This window comes from Gavialis gangeticus, unplaced genomic scaffold, assembly GCF_001723915.1.
Source record: "Gavialis gangeticus isolate Ggan-Ray unplaced genomic scaffold, GavGan_comp1, whole genome shotgun sequence".
Classification (NCBI taxonomy): Eukaryota; Metazoa; Chordata; order Crocodylia; family Gavialidae; genus Gavialis; species Gavialis gangeticus.
Genome location: NW_017728997.1, coordinates 23,471,808 through 23,489,807, shown reverse-complemented (window position 1 = coordinate 23,489,807; position 18,000 = coordinate 23,471,808). Strand labels below are relative to the sequence as shown.

The following is an 18,000-nucleotide window of genomic DNA, read 5'->3' as shown; positions in this document are numbered from 1 at the left end:
GTCCCCTTCTCCAGCCCCCACCTCCCCTGCCCCCTACTTACTAGCACGGAGTCCGGGTCCAGCTCCCTGCAGCAGCCAGCAGGGACTGCCCAAATCTGTGAAGCTCTCCGAATCTTTTCCAAATTGATTTGGAGAGCTTCAAATCAATTCAGACCTTTTAACTGGTCTCCTGATTCGATTCGAATTCGGAGATTCGGCTGCTGAATCGGGCCGAATCTTCTCCAAATCGAATGAGCACCCAAAGCTTCGCACAGCTCTAATAAGAATATCAAACCTTGCAGCAGCTCCTTCAGAACATACAAGTAGCATCTGCCTCCATTTTATACCTGAGGAAACAGAGGCATGTGAGATTAAAAGAGACCCATCAAAGGTCACAGAGCAAGTCAATCCTTGATCAGAGATTAGTGTCCGAGCTGCTGCTTCTCATCTGCAGGGTCTGCACACTGTGCTATTCCTCAGTCAGTCCCCTCTCTGAGCAACTGCTGAGCTCAGTCCTGGTGTTTTTATCCAACTGACCTGCCTCTTTTCCATGTCTGACAGGCAAGTCTCCTGAATACATCTGTCCTACATCAGCTTCATAACAGCCACTAAACCTCTCCCTATTTAAATAGTGACTAACCTCTTTCCATGAAAGAGGCATTAAAACACTGCAAGGTAAGCACCATCCCTATCATCCAACCTCTAGACTGTGCTTCATTCTCCATCTCCCCCTGCAATTGGCATTTAACAGCCATACCAAAGCTACTTTGCTTCAATTTCAGCATGGGGTTTTTGTTTTCAAATCTTTCCTTTGTAGGCCATGTACACCAGAGAACAGCCAGTGATCGCTGCACAACACATGACTAGCACACTGTCACTGATCTTCATGGCATAGCTGCTCTCATATAGTTACCTAGCATAAATATTGAACGGTTTTAGGGAGGGGAGGGGAGTTTGTGTTGCAGTGGGTTAAATGCTCTGGTAGTCTGTCACCACAGGATGCACAAAATCCTCATTGGATAAGAGAGAAATCACCAGGTCTTTCATCCTTGACCCTAAGGCCAGATTACAGACTATCCCACATATGCACACAGAGGTGTAAGAAGGAGGCATAAGGTGGGCCCTCCTCCCCCGACCTGGCTTGAGAGAGGGAACACCCTTGTGAAACTACCATGTTGCCCTTAAGCACATATGGGCTGCACCAACAAGTTGTGCCCAAACTAGTACCCACTATTTTGGGAGTGTTTGCTTGGCTGACCCAATGTAGAACAGGCTGAGACTTAGTGATTTACCTGCTTGCCAGCACACACTGCCCCAGCGCTAGAAGCAGCACAGAGTATATCCCCAAGGACATACAGAGCAGGGGGAGCACTGTGGGGGCAACCTGGTACTTGGGTTTACAAGACTGCATTATGCTCTAGTAATATACAGGTCCATGCATCTGTATGAGTGTAAATACAGTACATATTACAATGCTGGGAGCTTTAGACGGTCAGATGCATAGGCAGGTGTCCACATTACACTTCAGAAAGACAACACTGCCAATATGTCCACTTTGCTTAATATCCTGTGTGCTCAGGCAACCTGAAAATGGCAGGGAATCAATTACAGCAGCTCCTGCAGCATTTATTTTCCTTTTAGTTACCTGCTTCAGTTTTAGTTGGCTCTCTTCTTTGAGATCAGAGGCTATGTCTTCATTGACAGGGACACACAGGAAAACAGACTGTAGACAATAAGCTGCCTTCCACAATGGGAAATCAGTGTACAGGCAGGCAGCTTTAATGACATGGAAGCAGAAGTTATTTCAATGATCTTTTTTTGGATTGTTCATTTTAACTTCAGGCTCCAGAACTTTTCTAGAGGTTTATACTTTTCAGGCCTGTTCATGCTCTCTTACTTTCATGTGTAGTCTTATCTGACCCAATTCTCATCAAAGTGAAAGGCAAAACTCATTTCCATTTCCATGATAGCAAAGCTGGGCACAATGGCTTTAAAGGGATCATTCGCATGAACAAAGGCTTCAGGATCAGGCCCTTATGGGAAGAGAATTATTGGTCTCCCCACATGTTCAGATTATGTTTATAAATGTTTTACAAAGGGTTAGTAAATTATTAATGGATATTAGGCACGTGTTGTATACAAAAACAGTATGTGTTCAAGATAATTATGAGCACATTAGTAGATGTTATATCAAGCTATAAGCTGTGTTAGAGGGGTAAAAACTCCTGCTCCCCGATAGGCCAAATCTGTGCTTTGTGGGCTAGGGCAGTCCCATGCAGCATGTGGAGCGGGGGGTGGGGTTTGGCACTCTTGGGCAACCCTTCTGATGTCATGTGTCACGACTGCCCCTTGCACTGCCATACACGCAGACCCACACACACACATTACTTCACATACCCCAGCCATGCTCCCCCTACACACATGATCCCCCTACACACATCCCCCCACAAAGGGGGTACAAGAAGAATGGTTGTTCCTCAAGGAAGCGATCCTAAAAGCTCAAAGGAAGTCCATAATTTGCATAGATCTTGTAGGGGAACACCTACCAGGGCTGTGCGAAGCTTTGGTCCCTGATTCAATGCAGCAGAGATCAGGGAATTGAATCAAATCAGAGAACCCTTTAATATATCTGAATGGAATCAGAACCCCCCAAATTGATTCAGAGAGATTCGGAAAGATTTGGCAATTCGAACATAGCCATAGACACAGCTTTAAATGTTTTTTCTACATAATTCTAGGTAGCAGGCAGCTCGTGAAACTGTGATGCTGGGGCACATTCATATGAGGGCATGTTGTAAACATAGAGCCAATGAGACTTACTTGTCACTAGAAATTATAAAACCCCTTCTTAGGAGAAGGTTTAGCAAAATAAACCAGTAAATATTGTAAAGGTTTTTGATGGAAATAAAGACTGATTTAAAAAATATATTATCACAGGGTTTGTGTGCTATGCTGTAGGGTGGGCTGTCATTTTTGGGTGGGACAGAGCAGGTGGTAAATTTCCCAGAACCAGGGGATGTGTTGTAAAGTGAGTAAACGTACCAGCAAAAAAATTTAGCTATGTGACCAGAGCAGACCTCTACATATTTTATATCTATAGGGATTCTTAGCAGACCTCTAAAGTGTGCAACGCTCCTGAAGAAGGGTAGAAACCCCGGTCCATTTCCAGGTTCGCTACTGAGCACATGGAGGCCCCCCCGCGCTCCTGTGGGATGCTCCATCCACCCCAACATCACAGCGATCACAAGCCACACTGGTACCTTGAAGTATGTAGAAAAAAAATTTAAAGCGCTGTCTACGTCCGAATCACTGATTCTCCAAATTAGCGTCAAAACTTCAGATTTGGATTTAGCTAAATCAAATCGGGGACAGTGATCCAAATCAACAAATCAAATCACTGTCCCTGATTCAGGCTGAATCTGAATCCGAATTGAATAGGGCCCACTTTGCACACCCCTACTATTAAGCACAGGCATTTATTTTCTGAAAAACAGATTTCTCTGTGTGTGTGTTTTGGGGTGGTAGCTTTTAATTTTGCAGAGGGGTTTTTAAAGGTTGGGGGCTCTTCAGAGTTGCAGTATGTGTATGATGTTAAATTTAGGATTCCATTTGTGGAAAATGAATTCTTGATGCTAAGAAGTAAATTGTATATATTTCCTAAATGATCTCATGCAATACCAGCAAAGAACATGGTGTTCCAGAGAATCAGCTCCCCAAAATACCAGAGGACCAGGAATCAGACCAAAGGCCTCTTACAACAGTACCACAAAACCAGAGAAATCAACCTTCTTAAATATGAGAGTCCAAAAGGTTGATCACTTCTATCATGTGACTGGGGGTGGGGTTTGTCATGTCGTGTGTCATGTGACTGGGGAAAGGTTTGTTATGTCACATGTCATGTGACCTGGGGCCTGGGGATGGGATTTGTGATGTCCTGCATCATGTGACCAGGGCAGGGTGGGGTTTGTGATGTCACATACCGTATCAGGGGAAAAGGAGCCGTCAAAGACCATGTGACGGGGCAGGACTTCCAGTCCCAAGATGGTGGCCTAGATGGCCACCTGTCAAATTAATGAGTTGGTGTTTCTGTATAATACTTTCATCATTTATTACCCCCTTATAAACTATTCATATGTGAACATTTCTAAGCCGTGGAACTGAATTGCTCATTTCGTCCCATTAGATGTTCTGTCAAAATCAGACCTGGAGTGAGCAGGTACGGTCCACCATGACTGCTGTGACCCGGACTAGCCTTATTTACTGCAGAGCATTTCTAGCTAATGAGGGCTGGGTGAGTCAGCAGCCATCTCTGGGAACAGAGCTCACCAGAGAGCTCTCTGTTGCACTTAGGTTTCTGAGAGTGGACTTATACATTGCTCTGATTAGCGGACAAATTAAGTGAAAGATCAACATCAGCCTGGATTCAAGACACAGGCCTGACAGATGGTTTAGGGCTGGCAGCGTGACAGCTGACAAGGAATATATATTTATACAGAATACAGCACAGGGATCCTGCATCCCTCTTATTAATAGGAATTCAAGGATCAACACTGTAGATAGGAGAACTTTAAATACAGTCTTCCTCACTGCCTTGTGCCTGATATTGGAGAAAAATAAGCACTGTTGCAAACAGATAGCAATCAGGCAAGAACATGCCCTCCTGCTTTATTTAACTGGAACATACCAGGGTGCCTGAGAAACAGTTTTGCTCCAACCACACTTCCCCCAAACTTCACAAGTACAGTATTCATTGCGCCAGGGGCCTTAATATGTCTAAATTTAATTTGCTCCCAGTAATGTACTGTAACCACTCTAATCACAGACAACGATAATGCTTCTCCATCTAAATCATGTAATGGATGAGACAGAGGGGAGCAACCTTTATGGTAGATTAGTCAAAATAAATAGCGGTTCAGCTAGTCCACTGTTAGAAAAGGATGGCCTGGAGAGGCAAACGCATTAGCTCAGCCGGAATACCCCAACTACAACATGGCTCTGTATTACTTTAAACTAAATTCTGTCCTGATGTATATATTTGCTTTCACTGTGCATGTACACGAGGAAGAGGAAGAGGCCAGAGAGTTTGTTAGGATTAGGGACATAAATAGCTCTGTATATAAGGTTACAGTTGCACTTCAGAAGTATCACTAGGTTGGAACAGATACCTCAGCTACTTTAATAACTGCAAGGATAGAACTCACACCTCCTGCTCCAGAATCAAAGCCTTGAACTGAAGGACAATCTCCATTTGTGATATAGTATGGGGCTTGTGGCACAGCTGAGTTGAGAGGCGTAGTTAGCCATGTTAGCCTGAAGTCAAGTAGAAGGCAGGGTAGATTTACACCTTAGAGTATAACCAAAATACATATGTATGTGTGTGTGTATGCATGTGTGTGTGTGCATTATTAAATACATACATGCAGTTATTAAAGTAGCCATGATATGTTTTAGTCTACTGTCACTTCTACAGTGCAACCGTAACTACACACACACACACACACACACACACACACACACTTTTGTGAGAAAGCTTTTGTGAGCTGAAGCTCATTTTATCAGATGCTGTGCTTCTAAGGAAGTAAGCTTCACCTAACAAAAGCTTGTGCTATATATATGTACACACACACACACACACACACACACACTCATACCCACAAACAGAGTATGTTACAGCTTGGATTGGCTACCATGCTTGTATATCATAGCCTTCTAACAGAGCCTATCAAGGCTGGTCACCTCATCTGTGGTGGGGTAAATTTGTACCTTACAGATTAACCAAAGTAGATTTTATGTTATATATATATATATTTATTACACACACACATGCACACATATAGGTATGTATAATCTACTTTGGTTAATCCATAAGGTGCAAATTTACCCTGCCTTCTACATAGCTGAGTTGACCAGCTTTGCTAGGCTCTGTTACAAAGCTATGATATACAAACACAAGCTCTAACATACCATAGGGAAAATACTATGTATTGGTTGCTGCATTTGAGACAGTGAAGTGAGTAGCTGGCACTTCAGATACACACAGTTCCATATCAGTGGAGTTACGTGATGAGGACAATAAGGGCTTTTAAAGCAATGGACCAATAATACCAGAGGTTGTGCTTCAGGTAGGGCCTTCAGTATTTGAATTCAGGTATCTTTTCTTTTGTCATGTATCCAAGGCTCTGTGAGTGTGTTGGCTTTGAATGATAACCAAAGCATATGCTCTTAATGAAGGCTAGCACTTAATTAAACAAAATATTCACTTCAAAAGACCCCAACTCTGCTACAAACCAGGCTCCCACTGATGGCATCCATTCACTCTACCCCCAGAAAAGGCCTAGGAAAAACATGCATTTGGCAATGTAATGTGAAGGTCAACAGCTCTGAGTTCTGGCCAACCAGCCACAGAAGCAAATATCCCACTACCAGCATGCAAACAACACACGCACATCTCCGTTGGTTTAACCCAAGAGTAAGAGTATCTCTTGGGCTAAAGAGTCCAAAAAAAGTGTCAAAGAAAAAGGAAACTCGCCTGGCAGACATTTTATAAATATGTAATGTAATGCTGTATAGCTTAACAACTTCTTGCCTCATCTTTCAGCGGAGCATACTAATGTGACTGCTTATACCATACACACAGACTGCAATGCTAAAAGCTGTCAACCTGTGCAGGTGTCAGGGTTTCGTTTTATGTAAAAAGGCAAAGGAATTATAAAACGTATCAACAAGAACATTATGCAGTCGATCTGCAAAGGCTGGTTTAAAATCAGTAGCTATGGCAATAGCTCAGCAGAACGCTTAGAAGATGACTGGATGGCAATTGCCCATTGCATTGCACTGAAAGTTTGTTTACTTCATGGAGCTTTTACAGTGGGAAAAACTATGAACTGTGAGGGACAAAAATGAATTATAAAACCTTTCTGAACATCTTTCTGGGTGTCACGTACTGGTAACAGGCAACAGAGTATCAGAGAAAGAGATTCATAATTCCCTCCTGCCTTGATATTAGTTTTAGCTACTGGAAGAACCAGACTAGTTAATATGTAAGCCACTAAAAAGAAGGTTCTCAATTCATGTTAAGGTGAGGTATTCAAGCAGACAGAAATTACATTCTGGTACCCAGAAAGGTCATAGCCAGATACAAGGTCAGGGGAAGATGGTGCTTACCAGCAGGACAGCCTTGAGGAGTCATTATCCCAATCTGGACCAGAGCTCAGACTTTCCCAAGATTGCCCCTAAACAAAACCCTGCCCACTAGCCTCATCAAAGTCGGGTGCAGTTTCACCATTCAACAGGGCTGAAATGCTTTGCAGAGCTCAAATCTCCTTGTGTCAGACTTGGACACAGTTTGGGCTCAGACCATCTTTGGAGCAGGGCTCGTGTGCTAAGCTCGACATTGATAGCCATGCTCAGATACCCTTGCAGACTCAGCTCACTCTCATCAGGACCCTTTGTGGGGTTTGAGTTGTTGCCTAGGAAAGCCAAACTATATTATCCCTGATTCTCCCCACAATCCCTAACTTTAGAACCAGTACCACTTTCTCTCTCTACTTCGCCTCCTTACCCCTCCAGCTACCAAATGGGTCAGGAGCTCATCAAATTTCCATGGGACTTGGGACTAAGAGGGAAGAGCGAGTGCAAGGCAAGCAGCCAGCATCTAGTGCTTGTCCAATGACAGATGACTGGAGTTGTTACAGTTGTCAAGATAATACTCTTTGTTTCTACCTTGACTAAAAACCCAGGAGGTTACTTACACAAAAACTGTATTAAAAGAATGTAGTTTTTCAGTCATGTCCTCAAAAGTTAGGAAATGCCAGATTTATGACAGTCTCTGCACTTTTTTGGGTCCCCTCATTTGTTTAATACAGGTTTTAATATGCATACTAGGTTGTTTTTTTCCTGCAGGAACCGTGCCTCAGTGAATAGAATGAGCCTACTAGAAAGTACAATTATATTTAAACAGATGACTGTAAAACTGGCATTTTCTACCTTTCAAAGGCTTGATTTCCCATTTAAATAACATTATTGTCATGTAGATTTTTGTATGCCATTATATATATATCACAGTGGTGTAACAGGAATCAGGATCCCATTGTTCTGTCATTGTACAAACACGTTGCAAAAAAAGTGCAGATTTTCGCCATCTTGAAATCCACATGGAAACTTTTTGACTGTTTCCTCACATTTTGACTGCTTCCAATCTCTTCCAGTCCCAGTACTGGCTCTCTCTCTATATGACTCAGTGCCAAAGTGTGTTGGTGTTTTACACAGTGTGTTTCTATGGCTCTGAACCACCATAGTACCCTTATTCAGCAAGTTTTATACTAAACTGTTAGTCATAGTGAATGTAATTGCTTCATTTACTGACAGAATGGATTGATCTTTTGAGATTTGCACTGACTAGGTTTAGGCTTTTTTTCCCCCTAAATGTTGGTGTGAGACAGAATTAGTAAAGCATGAGGGCACAGGGTGTTATCCGCAGAAATACAATAACGTGTCATAGCCGCTAGTGCTCTGAGCTCACATGATTCTAAGCACATGACAACAGAAAGGTGACACCAAAACATGCCTGTTAGAAAACAATTGTACTATTATTTTCAGGAGGCGACTTCTTTTTGCTTAAACAGCAGCAGTGGGAGGAAAGGTGAGTTGGAAACCAGTAGAACAAAACAACACGAGAAATTTCAGTACCCAGACAGCTTTACCCAAGAGCTTATGGCATATATAACTGCAAGTGAAACCCATTGGGACTGGAGTCACTGCCATGTGGAGGATCTGTATCTCACAGTGGTACCATGTGCAGATCTTGGGCAGCAGTTGGTTCAACATGGCACTAGTACTGGAGAATGCATCTGCCTCACTGCTTTCTCCTAAAACATGAGCTGTGATGGGGGCTACTATCAGGTGGCTTCATGTGAGTACTGGGGACTGTGCATGGGTAATAATAACAGTAATATAATCTTTTATAGTGCTTCTTGCCTCAAAGGACTGTGGTGTTTTATTAACAGGGTACATACAAAACCACTGAAATGTGCAGTTAGCCAAGATGTGAAATGGCAGATGCCAGTGATTTGGGAGGAAAACTCACAGGGAGGAAGGATGGTCTATCTGTTAGTGAAGCAAAACCCCTGTGCTCAGTTCTTAGCTCTGCCACAGACTCCCTTTTGTGACTTTGGCAAGGCATTGAGGCCCAGATCCTCAGGTATTTTAGGTGTCCAATTCCTACTGAGGTGCCAAACTTCCACTGAATTGTCAGGAGTATGGGGTGCTTAAAACCTTTCAGAATCTGGACCTTAGTCTCCCTGTATACTGATTCCCTGATCATGGTAGAAGGGGAATAATAGCACTTCCTACCTCACAGAGGTATGATGAAGAGAACTCATTCAATATTGTGAGAACCTCACATGCTCTGGTAATGGAGTGAATTTAGAGATGTCTGGCAAAGGACAGCCAGGAAGAGCCCTAGTTTTAGAAAAATATCTAAAAGTTCTTGAAGGAGCAGAACATAAATGTGTGACTAGTTCCTGATCTCATTTACACTGATGTAAACCCAAGATAATACTGCTGAAGTATGAGGAGTTACTTTGACCTCCAGCCCTGGAAATGCTCAAGGACAGGTTAGACAGCTATTTGACTGGAATGGTTTAGTTAGGGATGATCTTGCCCTGAAGCTGAAGGATGGATTGGATGACCTTATGAGATCCTGTCCAGCCTTATTTTCCTACGATTTGGATAGAGGCAACAGAGATTAGTACCTGGTCCTTTTGTGTTTTAGTTTGCACTGAAAAGATCAGCTGAGAGTAAACCTCGTGGAACACAATATACATTGCCATTAGGAAGCAGAAATGCTGAGATGCTGAATCAACTCTGGTTCTGGAGAGTGTGTGATTAAAACTAGGTCACCTGCTGAAGGTCTGTTAGTGCCAGGGAACAGAAAAGGTGAATTATGGACGAAACCAACTCTGGTCAGATTTGTGTGGTACCTGCTCCACGAAATCCTCCGCAAAGATAGAGCTTCCCCTCCACAGAGCCAGCATTGGTAGAGTTGGTTCGTAAGGCGAGGAGAGGAGAAGGCATAGGAGGCCCATCCCTCCAAAAGTCTCCATCTGGGTTATAAATCTCCACTGCATCAAGACATTTCCGTGCCTGCCCCCTGTCTCGACCCAGGCAGCCAATTCCACCTGGGGAGGGAGATACGTAGAGGTTAGGCAGACGGAGAGGTCACCAAGACAGGAACGCAGCAGTATTGGGATGCCGCTGAAACACATTGCTTTCTATGGAGTTATTTTTAATTTACATGCACCTGTTTCCCCCCCAATAGATTTTTTCCCCTCTTTTAATTCCCAGAAGCTGTCTCATAAGATTTCGTCTAACCAAAAGCCACAGGATCTTTGCTACAGAATTCACTGCTAATTTACGGAGTGGTTCTGTTCTCAAACTGGAAATGGCAGGAAGAACAAAGGAAACTTTCTCCAAACCCAAAGGTACACAGTCCTGTTTTTGAAGCACATGGTAGATTTTGTCTGTCATTGTCTGTAGTGGCCAGATCACATTATTCTTCCACTACAAGGATCAAAAAATGACTTTTGCAAAAGGCAATGACCATTGTTGTTAATGGAGAGTTTGGAGGGTTTCATTTTTTTTAAAGACAGGAAGGAGTTTCAGAGAGCAAACTGACTGCAGATAAAAATACTGTCCTGCTTACTGCAGTCCCTAAGAAAGAGAGAAAAGACAAGCCCTACTAGTGAAGGATTAATCAAGATAAATACCTTCTATGTTTAGGATGCCTGACCTCCTAGCTGCTGCTTGTTTTTGAGACTTAGTGCATCAGCCTGTAGACATACCTACAGTGTCACTCTGTGCTACCCTGTTCACTGACACTGTACTGTAAGCATTGCACTTCCAAATCCTTTCCAATGAGAGAATCCAGGTTTTGAATTCGCAGCCTTTTCATCTGAAGGATTGATATGCTGACGCGCCCTAGCAGGTTTCCCATCTGTGCCAGTGGATACAATACCCTGTAATGAGCACTGATGGCATGCTAAAGCAGCTCTTTTGTGTATGTGCGTATGTGTGACCACTTTTAAATATAAAATGACAGCAATATTCATGCAATTTCCACATGAAGGGCCAGATTTCCAAAGGGGCTCCAGCTACACATGCAGGACCCCACAATTGTGCAAAATCAAAATGGATGCTAATGCAGATAATTACCCACTTATTATGTGCAGAAGGGAGCACCAGCATATATTGCTAGCACAGTTTTGGGGGGAGGGGCCATTCAAAATTTTGGTTGCTAGTGTAATGTTATGAGGATGGTCAGTCAGTGAGATGAGCCCACACTGTTTAATGTTTTAATTACAGAAAGGTGTTTTTTTCAGCTGCCTCTTCACTGGGAATATTTTAACCTTTTGGGCAGTCTCCAAGGGCATTTGCCAGGATCCTTGTACAAGTAGAAGCTGTCATGTCCTGGACTATTCTCTTTTCCATTTCTGGTCAGTAGTTTAGAACAACCAATGATGACATGAGCCATTCCTACTTTTACATTGAGTCCATGGCAGCAAATTGGCAAAGGAGTTTGAGAGCCTGGCACCTGAGCCCAAGAACATTCATGTCAATAGGCCTAAGGATAGATAGTCAAAAAGCCTGAGGCTAAATTGATTCAGTCTTTGCAGATTAGTCTACGCTGTGTGGGTTGAACTGATAAGCAAGTGAACAGACATTCACTTTTGATTCAGAAATGCAGCCATAAGCCTGCAGTGGCCCAAGCCAGAAGCTGGGGGTGGGAAGGACGGAGGGCTAGAGCATACCTTCCTGCTCAACTGAAGAAGACAGCTTGGGCTAAGACTAGCTTGCCCACCCTGGGGGGGAAGGGGGTATTGCAAGGGAGGTGCAAAGCAACCTGGGATGCTGGAGGACTGTGAGTTAACTTGAATCTGGAGGGGATCTGGGACAGACGGTCAATAAACCAATTTAACATAAGTCAGTTAAGTCTAATATTACATTCATCCAAGTTTATTTTAAACTAGCTTTTGGCCACTTTGAAAGTGGTTTATGTGCACTGAACTTCTGGGCTATGTACAGACAGTCAAAAAGCCTGAATTGATTCAGTCTTTGCAGGTTAGTCCAAGATGCAGAGATTAAACTGATAAACAACTGGCTGGACATTCACTTTTGATTCAAGAAATGCAGTCACGTGCCTGCAGTGGCTCAGGCCAGAAGCTGGAGGGAACTAGAGCACAGCACTCTGGCATGGGCTGTGGCCAGCCAGCATAGGCTGTGTATTTGCTTTCTCTTCCTGCTGCCCCCAAGGTCTCTGGGATTTGCAGCCCTCAATCACAGCAGTGGGACTCTGCAGGGTTGCTCATCACTTCCTCTTCCTGGTTCCAGGTGCCTCTGGGATTTGTAGTCTACAGTTGCAGCCAGCAGTAAGTTTTTAACAGGGCAGTGTAGGGTAGCTCTGTACTCAGGGGAAGAGGAATTTAACCTCCCACCCTGGCCCCAGATCCCAGCCAGGGTTTGCCTGGGGCAGACCCTGCCTCCCCCACCAACCCTTCTCTGCTGGGGCTGACAGCACAGCCCAGCCCAGGGATGCAAAGCATGCTGAGATTCTGGGGGACTGTGATTTAACCTGAACCAGGAAGGAGTCTGAGACAGAAGATTCATAAACCAGTTTGACCCAAATCAGTTAAGTCTGATACTACATTCAACCAGGTTTATCTTAAACCAGTTTCAGCCATTTTGAAACTGATTTATGTGCACTGAGCTTCTGTTATATTACAGGTTTAAACCAGTTTCTGATGATTTAAACTGGTTTATGTGTAATTTTTGTCCCTAGCCCTGTGGTATTACGGATTTGAGCTAGTTTCTGATCATTTTGATCAGTTTATGTGTAATTGCTGTCTCTAGCCTAAGAGTCCTCCCACTCACTGAGCAAACCCAGTGCTGGGTGTATATCATTGATCAGAGAACTATATGAGCTCTCCTATCTCATCATCAAGTACCAGTGCCTTCACTTAAGGCGGTCTCAGTTGAGAGGACACGAAGCATGTACACCTTAAGGCTACCAAGGATATTTATCTCAAAAGTTCTACCTTGGAAGAACCAGGGAATTTTTTAGTGCTTGGCTGCAGTAGGGCAGCTAAGGAAAGCAAGCTAGAAGAGCTTCAGCTTACAGAAGGCAATGAACACTGCTAGATTGGGAAAGCATCCAAAGAACAGCAGTAATTACCAGGGATGTGCAAAGCTTCGGTCCTTGATTCGATTCGGCGGAGATTCAGCCCAATTTGGTGGCCAAATCTCTGAATCTGAATCAAATCAAAGGACCCTTTAATCTCTCTGAATCGAATTGGAACCCTCTGAATCGATTCAGGGAGATTCAGAGATTTGGACATAGACAGCTTTAAATGTTTTTTCTACATACCTCTAGGTAGCTGGGGAATGCTGCAATGCTGGGGCGCATGGAGTGTCCCACAGAAGTGCGGGTGCTCCCCAGTGCACTGCACAGCAGACCCGGAAGTGGACCAGAAGCACTGGAGTGGATCACCCTCCCCTCAGCTCAGTGACTAGTGCCTCCTGGGTCTGGGGGGGGGGCATCCAGGGTCCCCCTGCAGCCGATCACCAAGCCAGAGGGGTGCAGGGCCCAGCGTGCTCCCTGGCAGACCCAGAAGTGGACCAGAAGTACTTCCGGTCCACTTCTGGGTTCACCGCCAAGCACATGGAGGCCCACCCTCCCCCCGCACTCCTGTGGGACGCTCCATGCGCCCCAGCACGAGCCATGCCTGGTACCTCAAGGTACATAGAAAAAACTTTTAAAGCTGTGTCTATGTCCGAATCAGCACTGAATCTTCAGATTCGGATTCAGCCAAATCGAAGCAGGGACAGTGATCTGAATCAACAAATTGAATCACTGTCCCTGATTTGGGCCGAATCCAAATCCAAATCGAATAGGGCCCACTTCGCACACCCCTAGTAATTACCTCAGTCTTGATATGTGCCTGAGAATGAGTTTCAGGTTTACAGAGGTTGGCAGATGGAGGGTCGCATTACAGCCAAGGCTGCTCCTAGACCGGCATTGCCACATTTAAGAGCGCTTACTTCTCAGTTGTTCCAGCTTTTCCTTCAAGCCAGAGTGGTGGAGGCACCCTCCCTGCATAGCTCCAGCTGTGGTATCAGGACAGCTCTGCCTGAGCTTCTTTGTTGGAGTCCTCAGCCCACTTCAGTTCTAGTTGTGGCTTGATGTTGAGTTCAACCCCTTTCAGAGCAGGGAGTCACCAAGTTAAAGTCCAGCAAAAGCTTTCCCCTTCCCCACTGAGCTCACCTGTCAGCTCCTAATCTTTCAGGTAGCTTCTCACATGCCTGAACCCCTACCAGCAGCCTCCTAGGCTAGGGACAGAAGTAGGGGTTCAGGCATGTGGGGGGCTAATATTCACTTTGGTTCAGTCTGCACAGGTTACATTAACTTGCAAAGACTGAATCGATTCAGGCTCAGGCTTTCTGAGTCTCTGTACTTAGCCCTGAAGTCCTAGCAAGGCTTTTTACACAATAGGGGCACCCTCAATCCACTTTCCTGTATGTAAATAACAGAGGGAAAAGTGCAAGACCGTTTGCCGGTAGGATATATTTACACAGCAATCTGCAGCATAGCTCAGTTAAAGCAATCTGCAGCATAGCTCATTTAAAGCAACCTTGGGTATCTTGAGTACCAGAAGCAGGCCCTGCAGAAAGGGGGTCATGGTATTGCTGAGGCTACACTATTTCTGGTACCTGAGCTACCTTGTTTGAAGCTCACTTGGGGATATCTACTGTATGCTGTGATCTGTAGGGTGGGTTAGTTATTTAATCTGAAGGATGGAAAAATTTTGCTGTTAAATTGCAGGTGCAAGAGACATTGGAGCAGTACAAACAGGCATTTTTCTGACTTTGATTTGTCACCCTGCTGCATCAGCTCGTGCACCTAAATCCAGAGCTGCCTGTGGAACTTTTTAAGGAAGGTTATTACCTTTATTTTATGCATATGAATAAAAGATGCAATAATAACTGAGCATTGCAACTTTGCAAGGAATAAAAATGGCAATTTGTACTGAGTCAGAATAGGATTAATGCGGCACAATGTGTATAACATTACAACAAGTGCTTTACCAGAAAATCCAATCTTCACCGGCTAATGTAAACAAACGCTCCTGCTGGTAAGCTGGGGAATCAGGATTTAAACGTTTTCCTGGTATAATTATTATTAAACAAATACCTTTAATGATCTATCAGGAATGGCTTTCAAAGCCTAAAAGCTATTATGTTTAAAAATTATTAAAGAAACCACTGTTAGTTCAGACTTAAAATTTGATCTGCCTAAAAGCTGTTCACTCCAATGGGAAAAGCCCTCAAGATACAAAATATCTAAGTTTGTATTTGGATCCAACCAAGTCATTACGGATAAATGCAATTTCAGTTTCATTTGAGACAAGGGGAAAAAATCAATACTTGGTAGCTGGAAAATGAGAAAAAAAATCAAATAGGAATAAAATATGATTTTCAAACATCTAAAAGAGGATTCTAAACAATGAGGGATTGAATCCATGGGAAAAAAACATAAAGCTTTTCTTTATGATAATACTAACACTGATAATACCAACATAAAATGCAAAGGAGTTTGAGATCAACAGATATTCCTAGGGTTGATGTGCCATGCACTCATAGATGTGGCTCAAAACTTCTCCACTGCCTGCAGACTTGTTGTTGGTCAACACTTCAGGAGAGAGGACTCAGCTGACAGACGTTGACACCACAGGCCTCTTTCTAAAATGTAGGCACATACATGAGACTTTTCACAGTGAGAAAAACTCATCTCTTCCAACAGTAGGGAAGCATATCCGATGACCCAGAATATTCATCTTCCAGGGCAGTTCCACTTACGGAGACTTCCAGAGTGAGACACTGGAAATGAAAGATTTTTTCTCTGTTGGACTCTTCATTCCCTCTGGTTGCTCACACTTGGTTCTGCAGGTTTCTAGCTTGCTGGTGCTCTTGTTCAGTGGAGTTATGAAGCTGTGAGGAGGGCTAGTGAAGATCTATAGACATAGTGTTAAGATGCCGCAGGTGCTCTCATATTTTTAATTCTTCTGATCTGGGTGGGGCGCTTGAACAAGTTATTTACTATTTAATTGCTGTTGGGGGTTGGGTGAGGGTGAGCTGGATAAAGCTCAACCCATGCAAAATAGAGATGAGGGGGAACATATGGGGGTGCATCTGGAAGGAAGAGCTGAGACTGGACTTGGTAGTTGGTCAGAGGGAGGTGGGAGGAAGAATTACCTGGCAGGACAGCATTGTTGTGAAGGGCCAGGTCTCTCAGTTTGGGACTTCTGTCCTTATGACTGTGCATATCTTAAATTGCCTACAGCAATACACAGGTGCATTAAAACACAAAACTGTGCTTCCAGTGACCACAAACTCCTGTACTGTGCGTATGGAGCGGCAGCAACTTCTATTTCTGCCTATAGGCTGGAATGGCATCTGGGGAGGGTCTGCATTGTTAACGCTCTCCCTCTGGGGACTCTGGCCATGAAGAGAGGGTGACTTCCACCTATTTCCACCACCACAGCCCTGCTTAGTTCTCTGCACAAAGCCTGATTACTTGCCTTTTGTGCACGGAGAGGTGGATTTCACTGTGGGAGTTTTGAACATTTCTCTGTCTGTCATTTTCCCGTCTGTCACGCAAGATGATTTAATCCCAGAGATCTGTTCCTATTCTTTCCAACACACCCTTTGAACATGCAGACCCTTTGCATTATTTGCTTTCCCTGGAAGATAGTTCAGATGCCACTGGATGACTTCAGTAAGCCAGCAGAGCCACCTTTGTGTTCCCAAAGCCATTAATGCTTGAGAGCTCTCTGTATCACGCTTGGCTGACTCCACAATCAAACACACTTTTAAGGGCACTCTGAAAGCAGCTGTTCTAATGGACTTTAAATGTAACATGAAGTTCCATTAGTAAAATAAATATATAAATAAAATACATGATCTTTATTACAAAACCAAGATTCAAAGACAAGCCTTTTGATGCAAGAAGATGCAGGGCAGGTGAGGTAATAAGGACAGCCCTGGAATTTCAATGAGATACAGTGCTGTGTTTTACAGATACCCACATACTCTTTTCCAGTGACTGAATGTAAAAAAATATTGTTTCTTTTTAGGGGAGCTCCCCCCATTCTCACACAAGAAGGCTAAAGGGAACTTGAGTTGTGTGGTTAAAATGACAAAAGAGCTACAAGGAAAAGATACAGGGAGTGGCACTACAAAAAGAGGGGGTGTTCTGGTAAAAATTAGGTGCATTGGGAAACCTGCATAATCAGATCTTTGGATGGGGAGTGATAGGGGAAGTTTCTAGTAGTAGCAAACAATGATGATCAGTGTCTTAGAATTACTTCATTTATATAGCTCTCTTGAGCGGGGTGTGGAGATGGACCAAGAGAAATGAGATTTTCCCAGCTGTGCCATTGACTTGCCTTGTGACCTCAGCTTATATTTTCACTTGTGGCTGCTAATTTTGAATTGATATACCTGGGGTCTGATTTTCAGTGCAAATGAATTTACATGAAGTCCATCAACTTCTGTGAAAGTAGTGGGTACGTGGCACTTCTGAACATCAGACCTTTGACTCCTCAAGTTGGATGCCCATAAGCCCAGCTAAATGGACAGGTTACTTAAAATCTCACAACTGGGGGCTGTCAAGCCTCCAAACCATGACAAGTCCTTTGATCAAAATGCAATCAGTGAAAAATCCTTGTTTCAATTTTTATCAAAGAGAAAAAAAAAAGGGGGGTTGGGGAGGGAAACAGCTGATGAGCCAATGAGCAAGTGAAATCTAAGCTCTTTCTCTCCCTTTTCTTCCGTAAAATAATTCACTATTAAAATGATCTTTCAAATACACAATGGATTCAACACTTCGAATCTCTTACATAACATCTTCCTTCGTTACTCCCTAACAGCACACAAGATGAGAGTCTTAGCACTTGCCTGGCTTTCACT

At 43.7% G+C, this 18,000-nt stretch overlaps 1 protein-coding gene across 1 annotated transcript in view; it reads right to left on the bottom strand.

The window, feature by feature from the left end:
• KBTBD12 (kelch repeat and BTB domain containing 12) overlaps positions 1 to 18,000 on the bottom strand; it is a 57,973-nt gene that overhangs the window by 20,315 nt on the left and 19,658 nt on the right. Inside the window, exon 5 of the mRNA XM_019504943.1 lies at positions 9,960 to 10,157. Coding sequence (XP_019360488.1) covers positions 9,960 to 10,157 — 198 coding nt within the window. The remainder of the gene's footprint in view (positions 1 to 9,959; positions 10,158 to 18,000) is intronic.